The sequence below is a fragment of the Anomaloglossus baeobatrachus genome, chromosome 3 (genome assembly GCF_048569485.1).
Source record: "Anomaloglossus baeobatrachus isolate aAnoBae1 chromosome 3, aAnoBae1.hap1, whole genome shotgun sequence".
NCBI classification, from domain to species: Eukaryota; Metazoa; Chordata; class Amphibia; order Anura; family Aromobatidae; genus Anomaloglossus; species Anomaloglossus baeobatrachus.
This window is the reverse complement of record NC_134355.1, coordinates 706,553,632-706,578,643: the sequence shown is the minus strand read 5'-3', so window position 1 is coordinate 706,578,643 and position 25,012 is coordinate 706,553,632. Positions and strand designations below refer to the sequence as shown.

The window sequence follows — 25,012 nt, the reverse complement described above, 5'->3', positions numbered from 1 at the left end:
ACAGTCATGTCCGGGGATCGGGAATCATCCATCTGCCCTCACTTTCCTCAGATAACACAAGGAATGGACTACATGGAGAGGAAGGGCTGCGTCCACCGAGACCTGCGCGCCGAGAACATCCTCCTGTCCGCCATGATGTCCTGCAAAATCGGAGACTTCGGCCTGGCTCGTTTCATGGACAGCACCTCCATGGCCATCACAGCAGGTGAGGCTCATTATTGTGACTCTATGGCTGAGGTGTGGGCACTGGAGACGCCATTAATGGGGCGTCGTATGCACTGTTACCACACATAGACACGCCATCAGATAGCAGCGGCGGGGGAAGATTCCAGAAGACGATTATTTTCCAGCTGAACTCTTGTATTATGTACAGTAGGTAAAAAGATATGAAGTTACCAAGATGGCCGACACACAGAAAATGGGGGAGGAGGGAGGGGTAACTGACATCAGAGCAGCTACAGGGACAGAGGGAGGACAAACTTCTGAAAAGGCAAACCTTACTGCCTAGCAACACAAGGACAGCAATATAACGACAATACGACACTGTAAGACTTCAGTGGGACATGGCGCTCCCCGTCTGACATCTTTCTGAAACGCCCGCGCCGGGGCTTGCAGGGCTCGCACGGTCACCGGGCCGGTGGTATTCGAGGTCAGGCTGTGAGTGGCCCGACCCGGCTTCCGTGACCCCAGGCGGGTTTCAATAAAAGGAAAGTCCGACCGTCAGTCCGGTATTACAAGGGGGATGGAAGGAGGGTAACAGGGTTCCTGGTGAGCTTGCCATCGCTCTCCCCTGGGAAACGATACAGGACGGGGACGGGGGGATGCTTGCAGCGCCACCCATGGTTTGCGGCCAGGTGTTCAGCCGCCGCTGCGCAGTCTCTCTCCGGGGCAGGTGTTACGGATAGCCGGATGGAATCGCTCCCCACGGGTGGAGCGGGGTAGCCCCGGGAGGTTTATGAGACCCAGGGCAACAGTCCTCAGGGACACCGGGGGCACAGGGCGGCGGCATTACTCACAGCAGTCACGGAGTGTGGTTCCAGTTGTTCTTTATTTACAGTCCATTCCACATCGCACCCGGGTGCTGGTCCTCGCCGCCTGTAGCCTTTGGTCGGTCCCGGGCAGGTAGGAGGAAGGGGGATCCGGTGAGGTGTTCTGGGGGTCGCTCCCTTTTAGTGCGTTAGTGCCGTCCCCGTGGCATAGAGCATCTTGGGAACTCGCCGCCATTCTGTCTGTCTCTCTCATCCCCGGTAGCGGACCTAACACAACCGCCACCGGGTACAACTTTCTCCAGGGATCCCCAGTCCTCAGCTCCATTCCCTTCCTCTAGGTGTTATCAGCCCTGGTCTCATGGCATCTCCTCAGCAGGAGCTGTCCTGTGTAAGTCTGCACTCCCTTGCAGCCTCTGACGTTCTGACAAACTTTCTGTGTGTTCTGCACTAAACTCACTCCTATTCAGGCCCCCTCCCCTTGGTTGTCATGGAGACCTGCCTGTGTCCAGCCACCTGCTTATTAATGAGACAGGATGAGTTATGGACTCAAAACTTTATGCTGCAAAAGCTATTAACTCCTTCCTGCCAGTGTGATGTGAGTGTGTGTTGTGGGGACTCTTCTTCCTCCTGCCCGGGAAAAATGGGGTACCATTTAATACCCTGTAATGACCCATTTACAGGGGCGTTACATTTCCACCTCACGATATTCCTGACACAAAGTCTCTCGATGATGTCCACCGCCATTCTTAAAACCTGAAAGACAAAAGAGGAAAATGCAAAAACATACAAAAATAAAACTACAGCAGCTCCTACCGATGTATGGGAATGGCCGATCTGTGCCGAGCCGATCTGTGCCGAGCCGATCTGTGCCGAGCCGATCTGTGCCGAGCCGATCTGTGCCGAGCAGATCTGTGCTGAGCCGATCTGTGCCGAGATGATCTGTACCGAGCCGATCTGTGCCGAGCCGATCTGTGCCGAGCCGATCTGTGCCGAGCCGATCTGTGCCGAGCCGATCTGTGCCGAGCCGATCTGTGCCGAGCCGATCTGTGCCGAGCCGATCTTTGCCGAGACGATCTGTGCCGAACCGATCTGTGCCGAGACGATCTGTGCTGAGCCGATCTGTGCCGAGCCGATCTGTGCCGAACCGATCTGTGCCGAGACGATCTGTGCTGAGCCGATCTGTGCCGAGCCGATCTGTGCTGAGCCAATCTGTGCTGAGCAGATCTGTGCTGAGCCGATCTGTGCTGAGCAGATCTGTGCTGAGCCGATCTGTGCTGAGACGATCTGTGCTGACACGATCTGTGCTGAGACGATCTGTGTTGAGACGATCTGTGCTGAGCCGATCTGTGCTGAACCGATCTGTGCTGAGACGATCTGTGCTGAACCGATCTCTGCTGAGCCGATCTGTGCTAACCGATCTGTGCTGAGCCGATCTGTACCGAGCCGATCTGTACCGAGCCCGATCTGTACTGAGACGATCTGTACTGAGCCGATCTGTGCTGAGCCAATCTGTACTGAGCCCGATCTGTACTGAGCCGATCTGTGCTGAGCCCGATCTGTACTGAGCCCGATCTCTACCGAGCCGATCTGTGCTGAGCCGATCTGTGCTGAGCCAATCTGTGCTGAATCGATCTCTACTGAGCCCAATCTATGCTGAGCCGATCTGTACTGAGCCGATCTGTACTGAGCCGATCTCTACTGAGCCGATCTGTACTGAGCCGATCTGTGCTGAGCCCGATCTGTACTGAGCCCGATCTCTACTGAGCCGATCTGTATTGAGCCGATCTGTGCTGAATCGATCTCTACTGAGCCCGATCTGTGCTGAGCAGATCTGTACTGAGCTGATCTGTACTGAGCTGATCTGTACTGAGCCGATCTGTGCTGAGCCGATCTGTGCTGAGCCGATCTGTGCTGAATCGATCTCTACTGAACCCGATCTGTACTGAGCTGATCTGTACTGAGCTGATCTCTACTGAGCCCGATCTGTGCTGAGTAGAGATGAGCGAACCGGTCGCGGTTCGGCTCGAGTTCGGTTCGCCGAACGGGTGTCTCATTCGAGTTCGGTACGGCGAACGTTCGACGAACCGAACTCGAACCGCATACGCAACAATGGCAGGCAATCACAAACACATAAAAACACCTAGAAAACACCCTCAAAGGTGTCCAAAAGGTGACAAACAACTCACAACACAACACAAACACATGGGAAAGTGACAAGGACATATACTCATGCAAAAACAAAAGATCAGGACAAGGAAAAAGAGGAGGAGACACAGATATGAGTATATGCAAGGAAACGTCGATGCCATTACTGTGCTGCTCATTTTGGGCTTCCAATCTGGATAAATTGCCTGAGCTCACCACGTACGCCTTGGGGATCTTCTTGTGTCCCGCAGCCAGCGTTTTCTCGGAACGTGTCCTCAGTGCTGCTGGGGGTGTGCTGACAGCTAAGCACACGCATCTGTCCACTGACAATGTGGACAGATTAACGTTCACCAAGATGAACAAGTCATGGCTCTCAGAGGACTTTTCTTCCCCTGGCTCAGCCAGGGGAGGCGAAAGGCACGCGTAATTTTGAGAGTGCTTCATGCAAAGCATCTTTTTCATCTTGAAAATGGGGGTCAACTGATGCCAGTCAAGTGGGGTGTGTGTGGCCCAATTAGTGGAAACGAGGGAGACTGTGGTTGGAGTCCCCTCGCTTTTGAAAAAAGAACCAAGATGAACAAGTCATGGCTCTCAGAGGACTTTTCTTCCCCTGGCTCAGCCAGGGGAGGCGAAAGGCACGCGTATTTTTGAGAGTGCTTCATGCAAAGCATCTTTTTCATCTTGAAAATGGGGTCAACTGATGCCAGTCAAGTGGGGTGTGTGTGGCCCAATTAGTGGAAACGAGGGAGACTGTGGTTGGAGTCCCCTTGCTGTGTTTTACATGCTTTTAGAAGGGCATAACATGGCTTAGAGGTTGACTTTCAGCATCTGCAAACTGTTGGCTACCAAAATGCTTCCTTTCCAACCTTTTTAACCGAGGATTTTCGAGACCTTATGCCCATCGCAGTGCCCCAAGAGCCGGTGCCCAGGCGCCACTCCTTCTCCAACAAAGGTGTGCCCGCGCTACACCAGCATGTCGCACCAAACACCACCGCTTCTTTGAGAAACTGTGTGACAGGGTGCATTTCACCACAGATACTTGGCCCAGTAAGCATGGACAGGGGCGTTGCATGTCGCTGATTGGGCAATGGGTTACTATGGGGAGAGATGGAGAAGGGTCTGCTGTACAAGTCTTGCTGTCCCCACGAGTTGTATCAATCCTTCCTCTGTATGTAGAAGTTAATACACTGCTTCTGCCTCCTCAACCTCGTGTGGGTCCTTCACCTCGGCCCAAACCCTGTGTGGTCAGGGCACCCTTCCTTGTAACTGCGCCCAAGGAATCCCACACACCTCCGTACTATGCAAGCAGCAGAGCTCAATGCCATCATACGGTCAAATGTTTACTTTGAAATGTATGGGAAATGTGAGTCACACCGCTGAGAAGTTGTGGACGGTTAGCTCTGGAGACCAAGTTTCATCAATGGTTGTCTCCACTCAACCAGCAGCCAGGGAAGGCCGAGTGTGACAATGATGCAAACATGGGTGCGGTCCTTCGCCGTGACAATGTGACACACGTGCCTTGTGTGGCTCACGTGTTGAATCTAATTCTCCAGCAATTTTTAAAACACCATCCCGGCCTACATGGCCTTGTGCAGCGGGTACACTCGCTATGTGCTCACTTCCATCCTTCGCACCCAGCAGCTCAACAACTTTCATCGCTCCAGAAGTCTTTCGGTCTGGTGGTTAAACGCCTGAAATGCGATGTGCCGACACGCAGGAATTTGAATCTGCACATGTTGCAGCGTTTGTGGCAGCACCGCCGAACCCTGCTGCAATACGTTATGACATATAGCCTGGCCTAACTTGATCCAGAGGTGGTGCAGATCACGCTGCTGGAGTGGTGTCAGATCAAGGACCTATGCACCCTTCTACACAGTTTACAAATGTCGACGAAGATGTTTAGCACTGGCAATGCCATTCTCAGCGTGACAATTCTGGTCATCTACAAGATGGAGCACACTGTAAGCATTATTCGGAGTCAGGTGTTGGTCCAAGAGGAAGGGGAGGAAGTACAGGAGGAGTCATATGCGGAAGGGATAATAAGATCTACGAGGTCCAGACGGTGAGCGGCACCTAGGCAGCAGTTATGGTGGGGGATAGGGATTAACAAGGGCGCATAGTATCAGCAAAAAGTGTTGAGGAAAGTGCAGGAGCCCATGAAGAAATGGAGGACGAACTTGCGATGGGCATGGAAGACTCAGCAGATGAGTGAGAGCTTGCTCACATTTCGGTTGTGCGAGGTTGGGGGGAGAGGGCAGAGGAAGGAGGCACGATTCTCACCTCTCTGCCACCAACACACCAAGGACTTGGTCCTCCTGGATGCACAAGACACATGAGCGTCTTCTTGCTGCACTACCTACAACATGACCCTCGGATTGTACGAATTCGAAGTAATCCTGACTACTGGGTTGCCACACTGTTAGATCCCCGGTACAAGACAAAATTTGGTGAAATAATTCCTGCCATAGAAATGGACGCACGTATACAGGAGTATCTGCAGAAGGTGGTACGCATCTTAGATCTGCTTTTCCACTAAACACCAGTGCTGCACAGAGTGAATCTCAACGCTTTGTCATGGATAGGAGGAAATGGGCTTTTACTTGTCCACATCTGAGAGACCGAGGGCTGGCTGCTGTGCTGAGATGGCGTTGAGTACAGTGTCCCTGCAGAGTTGCACTTTTGGTCATATACAAAATGAGTTGAAAAAGGCCAGATACTGGTGGAAAGGGGAACAGGTGTGTTGGAAAGGGGAAAAAAGTTTGTGTCCGTGGGTTTGGTGGTTAAGCAAAAGTAACATTTGCTGAAGAAACACCATCTGTTACAGTGGCACTGGCAGATTTGGATAAGGTGGTATATACTATGTTACCGCTATATAACGAAAATTAATAAGAAAAGAAAGAGAAAGGTATATATCCCCATCAGCAGTCAGTGTCCACCGTGCTCCCAGATGGAAAAGGAGAGGTTGGCAACTGGAAGGTTAGGTGGAGGATACAGAGCTGTGTGGCTATGAAACTAATAGTAGCCTGAACCGAGTTAGACGCCATTCGGATCTGGAGACTGTGAGCCCTGTTAGCGTCACAGGGTCCACATGCCCACCGAGCCCAGGAACTCCCTGTTAACAACACAGGGGCCATTGAGTACGCTGACCGTGTGCGTAGGGGCACACCTGTGGACAGCAGGCGCATCAGCAGCAGGCCTGTTAATGCCACTGGGCTGCACAAGCAGGACTTGTAGGACAGGAGCTGGTCTTAACCGTTCTGCGTTACCAACTGTGGTGGCGGCCTGCATCGACGCCCTATCCCTGCCTACCTCTGGCCTAAAGCCGCAATGGGTTCAACACATGGAGGTGTGCTCTTTCGTAGCATAATAGAAGACTGCGCACCTCCTTGTTGGCTCCAGCCCCTTTTATAACCTGGGTCCGCCCAAACCAGGGTGGACCACAATGCACCTCCTGGAGACAAAAGCAGAGTGACACGTCATGAGTGGCATAACTAGCGTCCTATTTGGAACCGCAACTTCAATAATGACCTCATGGCTGCCATGACCCAAACACCTCACAAGTCATCGTCTGACCATCAATAATGCGGTGACAAGTCATAGGGGTGGGCCTCTGCAAGCCATTTGGGAGGACACCTGATGCCCTGTGGTCTATATGGGACCCCCACATCAGGGGCAGGGTCAAAGAGTTCATTACCGGACCTAGTCTCTGATGCAGGAAGTGCCTGAGCATGCTCAGTAGCATGAAATACAGTCTCTGAAAAAAGACTATCAGCTTTAGCATGGTGTCTATGCCCAAAACAGGACTTAGACCCGGCACGGAATGCAAGCACCTGTGCAAAGAGGCTTTTCACACTTAGTGTGGGAGCATGCGCTGCATCCCGAAATGAAGACTTAGCGTCAGGAATGGCACAGTCAGGCTGAGCATACTCACTACGCGAAACACTGTAATTATGCTGCAGCTGGGATAAATCGGGACACGCATGCGCACTAGCTGCCTCTCCACACTTACACGTGGAGGGGAAATTGCTCTTGGAGATGCTGTCTATGAACAGAAGGAAAAGCTAAAGGTGTGTGTTACAGCAAGGAGCCACCGCGGAAACACTTCGTTCAATTGTGAGGGGAGTCATTTTGGAGTTTGAGGAGTACCATAACGCCAGTGAGCAGCATCCTGTGCCACAGACCAACATTCATACGGTGCTGTCTATACTGCTTACCGTGAGAGGAGCGTAAAGTCTGTATTTCTGGCAACTGGACATCACAGTACCCGGGTACGGTAGGCTGTGCCCAGACAATAATGCGGGCACGCAACACTTTGTTTTATTAGCAAAACACATATCTGTTCTGGGTAAGCCGACAATTTATAGACAATAAAGGTCCAGTCACACTAAACAACTTACCAGCGATCCCAACAACGATAGGGATCGCTGGTAAGTTGCTAGGAGGTTGCTGGTGAGATGTCACACTGCGACGCTCCAGCGATCCCACCAGCAACCTGACCTGGCAGGGATCGCTGGAGCGTCGCTACACAAGTTGCTGGTGAGCTCACCAACAACCAGTGACCAGCCCCCAGCGCCGCGTGGAAGATGCTGCGCTTGGTAACTAAGGTAAATATCGGGTAACCAACCCGATATTTATCTTGGTTACCAGCGCACGCAGCTACACGTGCAGAGAGCAGGGAGCAGCGCACACTGAGCGCTGGCTCCCTGCTCTCCTAATTACAGCACACATCGGGTTAATTACCCGATGTGTGCTGCAGCTACATGTGCACAGAGCAGGGAGCAGCGCACAATGCTTAGCGCTGGCTCCTTGCTCTCCTAGTTACAGCACACATCGGGTTAATTACCCGATGTGTGCAGCAGCTACATGTGCACAGAGCAGGGAGCAGCGCACAATGCTTAGCGCTGGCTCCTTGCTCTCCTAGTTACAGCACACATCGGGTTAATTAACCCGATGTGTGCTGCAGCTACATGTGCACAGAGCAGGAGCCGGCACTGACAGTGAGAGGGGCGGAGGCTGGTAATGAAGGTAAATATCGGGTAACCAAGGACAGGGCTTCTTGGTTACCCGATGTTTACATTGGTTACCAGCCTCCGCAGAAGCCGGCTCCTGCTGCCTGCACATTTAGTTGTTGCTGTCTCGCTGTCACACACAGCGATCTGTGCTTCACAGCGGGACAGCAACAACTAAAAAATGGCCCAGGACATTCAGCAACAACCAACGACCTCACAGCAGGGGCCAGGTTGTTGCTGGATGTCGCACACAGCAACATCGCTAGCAACGTCACAAAAGTTGTTCGTTAGCAGCGATGTTGCTAGCGATGTTGCTTAGTGTGACGGGGCCTTAAGACTTGCTGCCTCTGCACTGTCAAATTGTCACGTACAGTTTAACTCATAGAGGGACAGCGACACATGTTTGCATTGACTGTTGATTTTCAAGATTTCCATGACTGTGTTGCAGAGCTGTGTGGTTTGCATTCACACTGTTATCATCTGCATTATCTGTAAGGCTTCAGCTAACAAGGGTATTCAGGGGGGGTAATGTGTTTTGTCTATGTTTAGGTAGGTAACTTGGAAGCTCTTGTGATGCGCCACTGGTAAGTCGTGTTCGCACACACACACACACACACACACACGCACAAATACACAATTACTGCTACACAGAGGGATTAGCAGGTAGTAGGCAACAGAATAGATTGTTCAATTATTTAAATTGTATGCATGGTTCTTATTGTTTGTTTTGGTAAAGTTAAACAATCATTTATCAACCCAACTGCCTAGAGTCCTTTTCCTGTTGCCTGGTTTTGCTGCATACTGGGGAGCCCACCCTGTACACGACTTAAAATGAAGCATAAGTCGCAATGTGAATTTCACTGTGCTACAATGCGGCCTAGCGTGCCTGTGCAACCACTGCCTGCCCCATCAAGTGCATCTGCGTGCTCTTCATCCTCTGTGACTGTGGGGACAGCAGTCACACATGGTTTTTCACACTGAACTTCCACTCCTTTACCCGCAACAGGGAGTGTGATTGGCAGGTCATCACTTGTTTTGGAAGTGGAAACAGATGGTATTGTTGAGCTGTCAGACATCGAGAGAACCATCATTGGATGCAGGCTACATTATATCCATGCCTGCACCTTCGTCACAGATTGCCTGGACTACCTGCAGTTAAAAATTGCATTCCAGAAATGGAAAGGAGTGTAGAATGCACATGTGTTGTACCTTGCTTGGCAGCAAAGGAACACTAACTTAGTATTCCAGACAATTTTAGGAAGGCAGAAAAAGAGTCAGCTCTAAATAGCGTGGAAAAAGTGGACAGGTGGGTACAGTGGCCGTGTTCTGTGGGTATCAGGACAGTAAAGGAAGCCTCACTTTCTATCCCTCCTAATGATCAAATGCAGCAAGGAATTCCCTGAGTTTGCTATAAAATTAGCGTAGCGTAGCGTAGCAAAATGTGCATGAGGGTAGAATGCAGAGGTGCTGCAAATAGAATTGCACCAGTGGGACACTAATGGAATACAACAGCCACTTTTAGGATGCCACTAAGTTTACTCAGTGTTTGCTATTATTATAGCTTATTAAAAACAGAGCAGGAGGGTGTCATGCAGAGGTGCTGGAAATAGCTTGGCACCAGTGGGACAATAATGGAGTACAACAGCCACGTTTAGGATGCCACTAAGTTCACTCAGTGTTTGCTAGTATAATGGCTTAGTTATAATGAGTTGGAGTGTGCAGAGGACAGGAGGGTACAGTGGCAGGGTTGTGGGTCTGGGTAGAGGAAAGGAAGCCTGCCTTTCTATCCCTCCTAATGGGGAAATGCAGCGACGAAATCCCTGACCTTAGCTACACAGACACTGTCATCTTGTGTAGCTGTTAAAATCTGTTTTCACGGACCTGACTATCACCTATGGCTCTGAGCCTGCTGTTATTATTAGCCCTTACAAGGGCTAATAGAAACTTCTATCCCTATTCTGTATAGCGCTGTGTATAGAGCGTACACAGCAGTATCGGAGACAGGAGCTACGCCAGCGGTGACTGACACCAAGGACACAGAAGGCAGATAATGGCGTGCCGGAGGAAAATGTCCGGTTTTATAATGCAAGGGCATGTGACATGGACATCCTATCACACATGCTGTTGTTTCACTGGCTAAAAGTCCACTTAGCTGTGTGTGTGTCTGGGATTGGCTGACATGCTGGCCCGCCCCACTACACGCGTGCGCTTAGGGAAGGAAGACAAGGAAAAAAAAAATGGCGATCGCCATTATCCAAACAGCAGGGATCTGAATGCGTTGTTCCCGCACACTATACACTGAAATTTCATAATAGTGTGAGTCACAGTGACTTACACTATTACAGCGGAAAGCCAGCTAGGAATTAGCTTGTCTTTTTGCTGCTAGAACCGTTCTCAAACGTATCTAGAACTATCGAGCTTTAGCAAAAAGCTCGAGTTCTAGTTTAATCTAGAACAGCCCCCAAAATCACTCGAACCGCGAACTGGAGAACCTCGAACCGCGCTCAACTCTAGTGCTGAGCCGATCTGTACTGAGCCGATCTGAGCTGAGCCGATCTGTGCTGAACTGATATCTACTGAGCCCGATCTGTGCTGAGCCGATCTGTACTGAGCCGATCTGTGCTGAGCCCGATTTGTGCTGAGCCGATCTGTGCTGAGCCGATCTGTGCTGAGCCAATCTGTACTGAGCCCGATCTGTACTGAGCCCATCTGTACTGAGCCGATCTGTGCTGAGCCGATCTGTACTGAGCCGATCTGTACTGAGCCGATCTGTACTGAGCCGATCTGTGCTGAGCCGATCTGTGCTGAGCCCGATCTGTACTGAGCCGATCTGTACTGAGCCGATCTGTGCTGAGCCGATCTGTGCTGAGCCGATCTGTGCTGAGCCCGATTTGTGCTGAGCCGATCTGTGCTGAGCCGATCTGTGCTGAGCCCATCTGTGCTGAGCCAATCTGTACTGAGCCCGATCTGTACTGAGCCGATCTGTGCTGAGCCGATCTGTGCTGAGCCGATCTGTGCTGAGCCCATCTGTACTGAGCCGATCTGTGCTGAGCCCATCTGTGCTGAGCCCATCTGTATTGAGCCGATCTGTGCTGAGCCCATCTTTACTGAGCCGGATCTGTGCTGAGCCGATCTGTGCTGAGCCCGATCTGTACTGAGCCGATCTGTACTGAGCCGATCTGTGCTGAGCCGATCTGTACTGAGACGATCTGTGCTGAGCCGATATGTACTGAGCCGATCTGTGCTGAGCCGATCTGTACTGAGCCCATCTGTACTGAGCCGATCTGTACTGAGCCCATCTGTACTGAGCCGATCTGTGCTGAGCCGATCTGTGCTGAGCCCATCTGTGCTGAGCCAATCTGTATTGAGCTGATCTGTGCTGAGCCCATCTGTGCTGAGCCGATCTGTGCTGAGCCCATCTGTACTGAGCCAATCTGTACTGAGCCGATCTGTACTGAGCCGATCTGTGTTGAGCAGATCTGTGCTGAGCCGATCTGTACTGAGCCCGATCTGTGCTGAGCCCATCTGTGCTGAGCCCATCTGTGCTGAGCCAATCTGTACTGAGCCGATCTGTACTGAGCCGATCTGTACTGAGCCGATCTGTGCTGAGCAGATCTGTGCTGAGCCGATCTGTACTGAGCCGATCTGTACTGAGCCGATCTGTGCTGAGCAGATCTGTGCTGAGCCGATCTGTACTGAGCCCATCTGTACTGAGCCGATCTGTGCTGAGCAGATCTGTACTGAGCCGATCTGTACCGAGCCGATCTGTGCTGAGCCGATCTGTACTAAACCGATCTGTACTGAGCCCGATCTGTACTGAGCCCGATCTGTACTGAGCCAATCTGTACTGAGGCCGATCTGTGCTGAGCCGATCTGTACCGAGCCGATCTGTACTGAGCCAAACTGTACTGAGCCGATCTGTACTGAGCCGATCTGTACTGAGCCAAACTGTACTGAGCCGATCTGTGCTGTGCCGATCTGTACTGAGCCGATCTGTACTGAGCCGATCTGTACTGAGCCGATCTGTACTGAGCCGATCTGTACTGAGCCAAACTGTACTGAGCCGATCTGTGCTGTGCCGATCTGTACTGAGCCCATCTGTACTGAGCCGATCTGTGCTGAGCCGATCTGTGCTGAGCCGATCTGTACCGAGCCGATCTGTGCTGAGCCGATCTGTACTGAGCCCATCTGTACTGAGCCGATCTGTGCTGAGCCGATCTGTGCTGAGCCGATCTGTACTGAGCCGATCTGTGCTGAGCAGATCTGTACTGAGCCGATCTGTACCGAGCCGATCTGTACCGAGCCGATCTGTACTGAGCCGATTTGTGCTGAGCCGATCTGTGCTGAGCCGATCTGTGCTGAGCCGATCTGTGCTGAGCCGATCTACTGGGAGATTCTCCATGTGTTGATGTTGGTATCTCCTCCTTTACCTTTGACACATCACCAGGTTTTTGCCACATAATTTGAGAGCAACATAACGTAGGGGCAGAGACCCTGATTCCAGCGATGTGTCACTTACTGGGCTTCTTAGTGTAGTGTTGATAAAATCTCTGATTAATCAGCAGGTGATTATCATTACAGGACTACTTGGCGTGCTGCAGGTAGTCCAGCATATTCATGAGCTCTGTATAACTGCTGGATCTGTAGCAGAGGAGACAGCAGACAGCTCAGTAAGTGACACATCACAGGAATTAGGGGCTCTGCCTCTACATTATGCTGCTGTCAGATGGGGGAGCAGAAACCTGGTAACAGATCCACCGAGCAGCTGACCTGATGGCGCCGTCGGTCAGCCGTCTGCCTTGGTGGTTGTTGTGATAGTGTTGGACCATCAGAGCAGCAGCGCAGTGCTGACCTGGAATGATGATGTGGCTCCTTATCAGATCAGGTTTCTCTATACGGCCACCCACTCCTCGCGATTTGTGATGATCCACCTCTGGGTTCAGTTCAGGCGGTGTGCGGTTCTTGGGCAGGTTCCGGCCCTTTGTGACGCTGTCGGTCCCGTGATGACATTCTTCTTGGTGTACACATGATGACTTCTACATTCACAGTCGGGTGAATGGAAAGAAGGGAAAAAGGCGGCCTGGTACCGGGCGCCGCAGTCCAAGGAGGACCGTGTGCCGGGGAAGAGAAAGGTAAATTGCAATAGGCGTTTCTGGGACGGTCGGTCCCCGTCATCAGGTGCTCGTTCTATATACAAGATGGAGCCTTATATAGACAATGATACATACATAAGTAATAACATCATTAAAAACAGATGATAACTAGAGATGGGGGAACCCAGATATTCGGATTTGATGGATCCGGACGAACATAGAAAAAAAAAAAGTCCCGTCCAGGACCAAACGTGAATCCAAATGTGACCCCAGATGCTGAACCCAATCTAAGTCTAAGGGACCTGGACATTATGTTATACAATAGTGTTAGTAAGGGCTAGGGTGGGCTGTAAAAGTAAGCAAAAGGGGATTAAAGCAGGAGAATTATACTTACCGAGTCTCCTATACGGCTGTCACACTGCTTCCAGGTCCGTTCATTAAGCTTCATGCATATTCACTGCCTCCCCACCATCCCTCCCTCCCTGACAGCATCTGTGATTGGTTTGCAAATATGCAGACCCTGGAAATAAGAGGTAAGGGATTCAATAACCTAAAGAGCTGCACAGTAGACCCTACAGACCACACTGCCCTGCACCTCGACGCGCGTTTCGCATCAGCTTCGTCGGGATCTCTTACCTCTGATTTCCAGGGTCCGCATATTTGCACGTGCGTCTGCGTAGGTGCACTTTATAGTAGCTACTTGCACATGATGGTACTATGTGGGCATGTCCCCTATATATATTTGGATGTGTAGATGTTCCCTATTTGATACTGAATTTCTGGTTTATTTGTTTATAGTGGGACATCTTACTAATTACCGGGACAATCATGCACTTATTTCTGGGACTACTGTGCAATATTGCATTATACTAAAGCCATCTTATGTATAATTAGTATTCGCTGCACTCATATTCAATCCCTCTAGAGTTTCTAATTTATAGATCCAATATGGTTCTTTCTTAATCAGTGTCTATCTTGGTTAATGAGTGGCCGGCTTCCAAGATGGACTCAGAATACTCCCGATGGCCGATATTGGTGCTTCAGGAAACCCTGTTGTAATGATGTGGACTTTATCAAGGAGTCTATTCTCAAACCCAGATTCCAGGAGAAAGGTTACAACTCCTCCGAGATGCCTTCAAGAAGGCCAAGTCTTCTAACCAACAAGACTGTTTCTCCAAAATTAATGACACAATTGACCCAGAATCCTATACAAAAAAGGACGCGTCACATAAATATGGGTGCAGCGTAGCCACTACCTGCGGCAATTCCCTCTCCGCCATCAAGCATCTGATTCATGGGCAATGATCCCATTGTCTGGAAGAGCCTACCCAAGAGTCTCTTAGTAATGTTTTCTGGTGCCCTGTATTATATTATTCACGATATTATGGGACCCCTGACTAGTGATTTGCCACTGAGTATTTTTATAGGGGTCTCTACGTGCGGGAATTCCAGATGTCTGTGCCGTAACGTCACTCATCGACCAGTACATTTATCTCCAGCGTTCCTGGAGAACGGCTCAATATTACAGAGATTGCAACTCCTCATATGGGATTTATGTGGTGCAATCTCCAATATGTGGGACGCACCATCCAAACAATGCAGCGCAGACCAAACCAACATCTCCAGAACTTTACACAGGGATCCTCAACCACACGCGCTGTAAACCCCTGATCACCGGCGTCTGACCATTACTGAGGACTCCAGACAGCGCCCCACACAGGTAAAGAGATTAACAAAGATCCATATTGGATGTATAAATCAGCATCTAGTCCCAGAGGGACTGAATATGAGAGAATACGGAGATCGTTATCACTTGTATACTACACAGATCATTCTCTAGATGCCTTTTTACTCTTTCTGCATATGTATATTTTTTTGTATTTGACTATGTTCTCATCTGTCCCGAGCTGGACTTTTTTTTTCTAAGTCCGGCCGGAATTGTCGGTGCCCGAACATTTGGGTTCACCCATCTCTAGTTATCATCTGTTTTTAATGATGTTATTACTTATCTGCTTGTCATTGGCTGTGTAAAGCGGGCTTTACACGCTGCGACATCGCTAATGCGGAGTCGTTGGGGTCACGGATTTTGTGACGCACATCCGGCCGCATTAGCGATGCCGTTGCGTGTGACACCGTTTAGCGATTTTGCATCGTTGCAAAAACGTGCAAAATCGCTAATCGGCTACACAGGGGTCCATTCTCAGAAATCGTTACTTCAGCAGTAACGAAGTTGTTCCTCGTTCCTGCGGCAGCACACATCGCTGCGTGTGACGCCGCAGGAACGAGGAAGCTCCCCTTACCTGCCTCCCGGCCGCTATGCGAAAGGAAGGAGGTGGGCGGGATGTTACGTCCCGCTCATCTCCGCCCCTCCGCTGCTATTGGGCGGCGGTTCAGTGACGTTTCAGTGACGTCGCTGTGACGCCGCACGGACCGCCCCCCTTAGAAAGGAGGCGGTTCACCGGTCACAGCGACGTCGCCGGACAGGTAAGTATGTGTGACGGCTCTGGGCGATGTTGTGCGGCACGGGCAGCGATATGCCCGTGTCGCGCAACAGATGGGGGCGGGTGCGCACACTAGGGATATCGGGACCGATATCGCAGTGTGTAAAGTAGCCTTAAGGCTCCATCTTGTGTATAGAATGAGCAGCTGATGACGGAGACCGCCCGTCCTAGAAACGCGCTGTGCCTATTGCAATAAGCTTTTTAACTTTTTAATCATAGCAGCCTCCTGGGTCTGCGGCGTCCGATACCGGGCCGCCCTTTTTTCCTTCCTTCCATTCTCCCCGATTGTTCCTCCCACAACTGTGTATGGAGGGAGGTGGTCAGAGCCCCATAATATAGGTGTTGAGACCCACAATGTGGGTGTAGAGCCTGATAATGTGCGTGTAGAGCTCCATAATGTGAGTGTTGCCCCATAATGTGGGTATAGAGCCCCATAACGTGGGTGTGATGCTCTATCACTAGGTGTCACTAAATACCACTAGTAGAGGAGTAGTCAAACCAGCCAGAGTTCAGGAGCCAGGAAATCACGTATGGAACACAGGGAGAAAGCGGAGCCGAGGTCAGGGTATGAGGCGGAGGTCAGGAGCCAGGAAGTCATGTATGGACAACAGAGCGAAAATGGAGCCAAGGTCAGGGTATGAGCCAGAGGTCAGGAGCCAGTGGGTAACGTTAAAGTCAGGGACACTGGCGGAAAAGGGTAACTAGGCAACGGGGTTGACTGACAAGGTCAGAACAGTTTAGTTATGGGAGCCAGAATCACTAGCTGTAGAACAGGAACTATGACTGGCGATGTTCCAGGTGAGGTTGCTCCCTAATGAAGCAGAGCAATCACCCACAATGAGGTGCCTGAGAACAGGCCCCTCCCAGCACTAACACAGGCCCCGAGGCCGGGAAACAACCTGTCCACCGGAGCACAATACAACAACAGAGCATTGGGTCTGAAGGAGAGCCGAGCACTGCAACTCAGAACCATGACAGTGGGGGTAGAGCACCCCCATAATGTGGGTGTAGAGCCCCGCAATGTGTGTGTAGAGCCCCATCTGGATATTACATGATTATTCACCTCATATCCAAAACATCATTAACACTTCTATCCCGTTTTCCTCAGATGCACAGATTCCCATTAAGTGGACAGCACCAGAGGTTTTCCATCTGCAGAAATACACCAGCAAGTCTGACATCTGGTCGTTTGGAGTTCTGCTAGTCGAGATCATCACCTACGGAAGAATGCCATTCCCAGGTGGGGACCCGAGAGAACGGACAATGATGAAATCATGGGGAGGACAGAGGGGAAACCTGAAAAATAACACCAAACAGAAGTGATAGGTAAAAGAAATAGAGGGGAGGGATATAAGAAGAGGAGGGGACATATATACAAAGAGGAGGGGGCAGATATAAGAAGAGGAGGGGACATATATACAAAGAGGAGGGGGCAGATATATGAGGAGGTGACGGATGTATGAAGAAGAGGGGGCAGATATAAGGAGAGGAGGGGACATATATACAAAGAGGAGGGGGCAGATATATGAGGAGGGGACGGATATAAGAAGAAGAGGGGGCAGATATAAGAGGAGGGGACGGATATAAGAAGAAGAGGGGGCAGATATACAAAGAGGAGGGGGCAGATATAAGAGGAGGGGACAGATGTATGAGGAGGGGACGGATATAAGAGGAGGGGACGGATATAAGAAGAAGAGGGGGCAGATATAAGAGGAGGGGACGGATATAAGAAGAAGAGGGGGCAGATATACAAAGAGGAGGGGGCAGATATAAGAAGAGGAGGGGGCAGATATACAAAGAGGAGGGGACGGATATAAGAAGAAGAGGGGGCAGATATACAAAGAGGAGGGGGCAGATATAAGAGGAGGAGGGGACATATATACAAAGAGGAGGGGGCAGATATAAGAGGAGGAGGGGACATATATACAAAGAGGAGGGGAAAGATATATGAGGAGGGGATGGATGTATGAAGAAGAGGGGGCAGATATAAGGAGAGGAGGGGACATATATACAAAGAGGAGGGGACATATATACAAAGAGGAGGGGGCAGATATAAGAAGAGGAGGGGACATATATACAAAGAGGAGGGGGCAGATATAAGAAGAGGAGGGGACATATATACAAAGAGGAGGGGGCAGATATAAGAAGAGGAGGGGACATATATACAAAGAGGAGGGGGCAGATATATGAGGAGGGGACGGATGTATGAAGAAGAGGGGGCAGATATAAGGAGAGGAGGGGACATATATACTAAGAGGAGGGGACATATATACAAAGAGGAGGGGACATATATAAGAAGAGGAGGGGACATATATACAAAGAGGAAGGGGCAGATATAAGAAGAGGAGGGGACATATATAGAAAGAGGATGGGGCAGATATAAGAAGAGGATGGGGCAGATATAAGAAGAGGAGGGGACGGATGTATGAAGAAGAGGGGGCAGATATAAGGAGAGGAGGGAATGGATATACAGAGCCTTGCAAAAGTATTCGCCCCTCTTGAGTTTTTCAACCTTCTCCCACATTTCAGGCTCAAACATAAAGATAAAATGTGAATGTTCTGGTGAAAAATCAACAAGTGACACAATTGTGAAGATGAAGGAAATTTATTCCTTATTTTATACTTTTATAGTAAATACCTGTAAATTGTGGCGTGCAATATTATTCATCCCCTGTAAGTTAATACTTTGTAGCGCCCCCTTGTGCAGCTGTGCAGCGATTACAGCACAAGTCTCTTGGGGGTATGTGTCTATCAGTTTTGCACATGGAGAGGTGAAATTCTCGCCCATTCTTTGTAAACAGCTGGAGCTGAGTGAGGTTGGATGGAGGCGTTTGTGAACAGCAGTTTTCAGCTCTTTCCACAGGTTCTCGATTGGGTTCAGGTCTGGACTGTGACTTGGCCATTCTAACACCTGGATGCGGTTATCTGTGAACCATTCCATTGTAGATTTTGCTTTATGTTTGAGATCATTGTCTTGTTGGAAGACAAATCTCCGTCCCAGTCTCAGGTCTTTTGCAGGCTCCAACAGGTTTTCTTCAAGAATGGTCCTGGATTTGGCTCCATCTTCCCATCAATTTTACCATCTTCCCTGTCCCTGCTGAAGAAAAGCAGGCCCAAAACCATGATGCTGCCACCACCATGTTTGACAGTGGGGATGGTGTGTTCAGGGTGATGAGCTGTGTTGGGCACATATCGTTTGGCATTGTGCCCATATAGTGTGATTTTGGTTTCCTCTGAGCAGAGCCCCTTCCTCCACATGTTTGGTGTCTCCAGGTGGCTTGTGGCAAACTTTAAACAACACTTGTTATGGATATCTTTGAGAAATGGCTTTCTTCTTGCCCCTCTTCCATAAAGGCCAGATTTGTGCAGTATACGGCTGATTGTTGTGCTATGGACAGACTCTCCCACCTCAGCTGTAGATCTCTGCAGATCATCCAGAGGGATCATGGGCCTCTTGGCTGCGTCTCTGATCAGTCTTCTCCTTGTGTGAGATGACAGTTTGGATGGACGGCCGGGTCTTGGTAGATTTGCAGTGGTATGATACTCCTTCCATTTCAATATGATCGCTTGCACAGGGCTTCTTGGGATGTGTAAAGTTGTGGAAATCTTTATGTAACCAAATCCGGCTTTAAACTTCTCCACAACAGTATCCTGGACCTGCCTGTTGTGTTCCTTGGTCTTCATGATGCTCTCTGCTTTACACAGAACATGAGACTATCACAGAGCAGGGGCATTATACGGAGGCTTGATTACACACAGGGGCTTATATTTATCATCATCAGTCATTTAGGACAACATTGCATCATTCAGAGACCCTCAATCACCTTCTGGAGGGAGTTTCTGCACTGACAGTAAAGGGGATGAATAATATTGCACGCCACAATTTACAGTTATTTATTTTTTACAAAAGTGTAAAATAAGCAATAAATTTCCTTCCTCTTCACAATTGTGTCACTTGTTGTAGATTCTTCACCAGAACATTCACATATTATCTTTATGTTTGAAGCCTAAAATGTGGGAAAAGGCTGAAAAATTAAAGGGGCTGAATACTTTCGCAAGGCACTATATGAGGAGTGGGCAGATATAAGAGGAGGAGGGGACAGATATATGATCGTTATTAAAGAGGAAGGACACGTATACAAAGAGGAGGGGACAGATATAACAAGAAAATGTAAAAGAGGAGAGGACGGATATAAGAGGAGAGGACGGATATAAGAGGAGGAGGGGACGGATATAAGAGGAGGAGGGGACGGATATAAGAGGAGGAGGGGACGGATAGAAGAAGAGGAGAGGGCAGATATAAGAGGAAGAGGGGACGGATAGAAGAAGAGGAGAGGGCAGATATAAGAGGAGGAGAGGACGGATATAAGAGGAAGAGGGGACGGATAGAAGAAGAGGAGAGGACGGATATAAGAGGAAGAGGAGAGGGCAGATAGAAGAAGAGGAGAGGACGGATAGAAGAAGAGGAGAGGACGGATAGAAGAAGAGAGGACGGATATAAGAGGAGGGGAGGACGGATATACAAAGAAGAGGGGACGGATATAAAAAGAAGAGGGGACGGATATACAAAGAAGAGTGGACGGATATACAAACAAGAGGGGACAGATATATAAAGAAGAGGGGACGGATCGATGACGGATATAAAAGAGGATGGGACGGATATATGGTGGATATAAAAGTGGAGAGGATGGATATAAAAGAGGAGGTGATAGATATATGAAGAGGAGCGGATGGATATACAAAAGGAGGGGACGGCTAGGTGACGGATATAAAAGAGGATGGGTTGGATATATGATCGTTATTAAAGAGGTAGCAACACATATACAGAGAGGAGGGGATGGATATAAGAAGAGGATCTAGCAGATATACCGTGGGTAAGGAAAGTATTCACACCCCTTTACATTTTTCACTCTTTGTTTCATTGAAACCATTTGGTATTTTTTCCTCATTGATGTGCACTCTGCCCCCGTCCCCCATCTCCCATCCCCCATCCCCATCCCCCATCCCCCATCTTGACAGTAAAAAACAGAAATGTAGAAATGTTTGCAAATTTATTAAATAAGAAAAACTGAAATCTCACATGGTGATAAGTATTCAGCCCCTTTGCTCAGTATATCACATGGTCATAAGTATTCAGCCCCTTTGCTCAGTATATCACATGGTCATAAGTATTCAGCCCCTTTGCTCAGTATATCACATGGTCATAAGTATTCAGCCCCTTTTGCTCAGTATATCACATGGTGATAAGTATTCAGCCCCTTTGCTCAGTATATCCCATGATCATAAGTATTCCGCCCCTTTGCTCAGTATATCACATGATCATAAGTATTCAGCCCCTTTGCTCAGTATAACACATGGTGATAAGTATTCAGCCCCTTTGCTCAGTATATCACATGGTCATAAGTATTCAGCCCCTTTGCTCAGTATATCCCATGATCATAAGTATTCAGCCCTTTTGCTCAGTATAACACATGGTCATAAGTATTCAGCCCCTTTGCTCAATATAACACATGATCATAAGTATTCAGCCCTTTTGCTCAGTATAACACATGGTGATAAGTATTCAGCCCCTTTGCTCAGTATATCACATGGGGATAAGTATTCAGCCCCTTTGCTCAGTATTGGGTAGAAGCCCCCTCCCTTTTGAGCTAGTACAGCCATGAGTCTTCTTGGGATCCTGGATTTGGGGATCCTCGGCTATTCTTCTTGCAGATCCTCTCCAGTTCCGTCAGGTTGGTGAACATTGGTGGACGCCATTTTCAGGTCTCTCCAGAGATGCTCTATTGGGTTTAGGTCAGGGCTCTGGCCGGGCCGGTCAGGAATGGTCACAGAGCTGTACTGAAGCCGCTCCTTTGTTATTTTAGCTGTGTGCTTAAGGTCATTGTCTTGTTGGAAGGTGAAGCTTCAGCCAAGTCTAAGGTCTAGAGCATCTGGAGGAGTTTTTCTTCCAGGATCTCTCTGTAGTTGGCCGCATTCTTCTTTCCTTCAATTGCAGCCAGTCGTCCTGTCCCTACCCCCATAGCATGAAGCTGCCTCCACCATGTCTCACTGTGGGGATTGTATTGGGCAAGTGATGAGCAGGGCCTGGTTTTCTCCACACATACCGCTTAGAATTATCACCAGAAAGTTCTATCTTCATCTCATCAGAGCAGAGAATCTTATGTCTCATAGTCTGGGATCTTTCATGTGTTTTTTTGCAAACTCTATACGGCTTTCATATGTCTTACACTGAGGAGAGGCTTCCATCGAGCCACTCTGCCATAAAGGCCCGACTGGTGGAGGCTGCAGTGATAGGTGACTTTGTGGTCTTTCTCCCATCCCCCTACTGCAACTCTGGAGCTCAGCCGCAGTGATCTTAGGGTTCTTCTTTACTTCTCTCACCAAGGCTCTTCTCCCACGATTGCTCAGTTTGGCTGGACGGCCGGGTCTAGGAAGAGTTCTGCTGGTCCCAAACTTCTTCCATGTAAGGATTATGGAGGCCACTGTGCTCTTAGGAACCTTGAGTACTGCAGAAATTCTTTTGTAACCTTGGCCAGATCTGTGCCTTGCCACAATTCTGTCTCTGAGCTCCTTGGGCAGTTCCTTTGACCTCATGATTCTCATTTGGTGTGACCTGCAGTGTGAGCTGTGAGGTCTTATATAGACAGGTGTGCGCCTTTCCAAATCACGTCCTATCTGTAATTACACACAGCTGGACTCCAATGAAGGAGGAGAACCATCTCAAGGAGGATCACAAGGAGATGGACGGCATGTGACTTACATATGAGAGTCTGAGCAAAGGGGCTGAATACTTATCACCATGTGTTATACTGAGCAAAGGGGCTGAATACTTATGACTATGTGATATACTGAGCAAAGGGGCTGAATACTTATCACCGTGTGTTATACCAAGCAAATTGGCTGAATACTTATGACCATGTGATATACTGAGCAAAGGGGCTGAATACTTATGACCATGTGATATACTGAGCAAAGGGGCTGAATACTTATGACCATGTGATATACTGAGCAAAGGGGCTGAATAATTATGACAATGGGATATACTGAGCAAAGGGGCTGAATACTTATCACCATGTGAGATTACAGTTTTTATTGTTTAACAAATTTGCAAAAATGTCTACATTTCTGGGGGGATTTTCTGACAAGATGGGGGATGGGGGATGGGGGCAGAGTGCATATTAATGAGAATTAACCAAATGGCTGCAATGAAACAAAGAGTGAAAAATGTAAAGGGGTGTGAATACTTTCTGTACCCACTGTATATGAAGAGAAGGGGACGGATATAAAAATATTTTCATATAATAACATAACATATATTGTCATATTATACATAAAGAATAGTGACTGCAGCTCTGGAGGTAACTGGAGGATAAGACACAATGTAACTGCAGAATAGTGACTGCAGCTCTGGAGGTAACTGGAGGATAAGACATGATGTAACTGCAGAATAGTGACTGCAGCTCTGGAGGTAACTGGAGGATAAGACACAATGTAACTGCAGAATAGTGACTGCAGCTCTGGAGGTAACTGGAGGATAAGACATGATGTAACTGCAGAATAGTGACTGCAGCTCTGGAGGTAACTGGAGGATAAGACACAATGTAACAGCAGAATAGTGACTGCAGCTCTGGAAGTGACTGGAGGATAAGACATAATGTAACTGCAGAATAGTGACTGCAGCTCTGGAAGTGACTGGAGGATAAGACATAATGTAACTGCAGAATAGTGACTGCAGCTCTGGAGGTAACTGGAGGATAAGACACAATGTAACTGCAGAATAGTGACTGCAGCTCTGGAAGTGACTGGAGGATAAGATATGATGTAACTGCAGAATAGTGACTGCAGCTCTGGAAGTGACTGGAGGATAAGACATGATGTAACAGCAGAATAGTGACTGCAGCTCTGGAGGAAATTGGAGGATAAGACATAATATAATAGCAGAATAGTGAGTACAGCTCTAGAGGTGACCGGAGGATAAGACATGATGTAACAGTGAGTGCAGCTCTGGAGGTGACTGAAGGGTAAGACATGATGTAATAGCAGAATAGTGAGTGCAGCTCTGGAGGTGACTGGAGGGTAAGACATGATGTAACAGTGAGTGCAGCTCTGGAGGTGACCGGAGGATAAGACATGATGTAAGAGCTGAACAGTGAGTGCAGCTCTGGATATACACCAGGTTCAGTGGTGTACTTCTCTGTATTTGGGGGGCGCAGGCCTCTTAATCGCCGTTTTTATTTCTGTCTGTCCTCAGATAAAAGTAACGGGCAGTATCGCCAGGACATATTGAATGGGAAGGATCTGACTCCTCCCCCTGAGACCCCTGAGAAGATGTCGCACCTGATGAGGATGTGCTGGAGATATCCGTCATCGTCCCGACCCTCGTTCTGCAAGATTCAGGAGTTTCTGATGGATGAGCTGAGCCCGATGCTGGGGGACGACGTGGTGGAGTGAGCACTGCTGCTCGGCTAATGGACTGAGGCTGAGAAGAGGCCTTCACACAAACTAACCCGCCATCCGGTGTCTGCTCATCACTGTTAGAGATATCTCCTGTAAACCCGCCATCCGGTGTCTGCTCATCACTGTTAGAGATATCTCCTGTAAACCCGCCATCCGGTGTCTGCTCATCACTGTTAGTGATATCTCCTGTAAACCCGCCATCCGGTGTCTGCTCATTACTGTTAGAGATACCTCCTATAAACCCGCCATCCGGTGTCTGCTCATCACTGTTAGAGATATCTCCTGTAAACCCGCCATCCGGTGTCTGCTCATCACTGTTAGAGATACTTCCTATAAACCCGCCATCTGGTATCTGCTTATCACTGTTAGAGATACCTCCTATAAACCCGCCATCCGGTGTCCTGACATCGCTCCGACACGCACATCCTATAAACCCGCCATCCAGTGTCTGCTCATCACTGTTAGAGATACCTCCTATAAACCCGCCATCTGGTGTCCGCTCATTACTGTTAGAGATACTTCCTATAAACCCGCCATCTGGTATCTGCTCATTACTGTTAGAGATACCTCCTATAAATCCGCCATCCGGTGTCTGCTCATCACTGTTAGAGATACCTCCTATAAACCCGCCATCTGGTGTCCGCTCATTACTGTTAGAGATACTTCCTATAAACCCGCCATCCGGTATCTGCTCATTACTGTTAGAGATACCTCCTATAAACCCGCCATCCGGTGTCCTGACATTGCTCCGACACGCACATCCTATAAACCCGCCATCCAGTGTCTGCTCATCACTGTTAGAGAAATCTCCTGTAAAC

The 25,012-nt window shown here is 49.1% G+C and overlaps 1 protein-coding gene across 1 annotated transcript in view; it reads left to right on the top strand.

The window, feature by feature from the left end:
* The window catches only part of LOC142297135 (tyrosine-protein kinase Src42A-like), a 196,399-nt gene extending 171,780 nt beyond the window's left edge, over nucleotides 1-24,619 (top strand). Inside the window, exons 7-9 of the mRNA XM_075341409.1 lie at nucleotides 52-205; nucleotides 16,846-16,977; nucleotides 23,989-24,619. Coding sequence (XP_075197524.1) covers nucleotides 52-205; nucleotides 16,846-16,977; nucleotides 23,989-24,188 — 486 coding nt within the window. The 3' untranslated portion in view covers nucleotides 24,189-24,619. The remainder of the gene's footprint in view (nucleotides 1-51; nucleotides 206-16,845; nucleotides 16,978-23,988) is intronic.
* The last annotated feature ends 393 nt before the right edge of the window (nucleotides 24,620-25,012 follow it).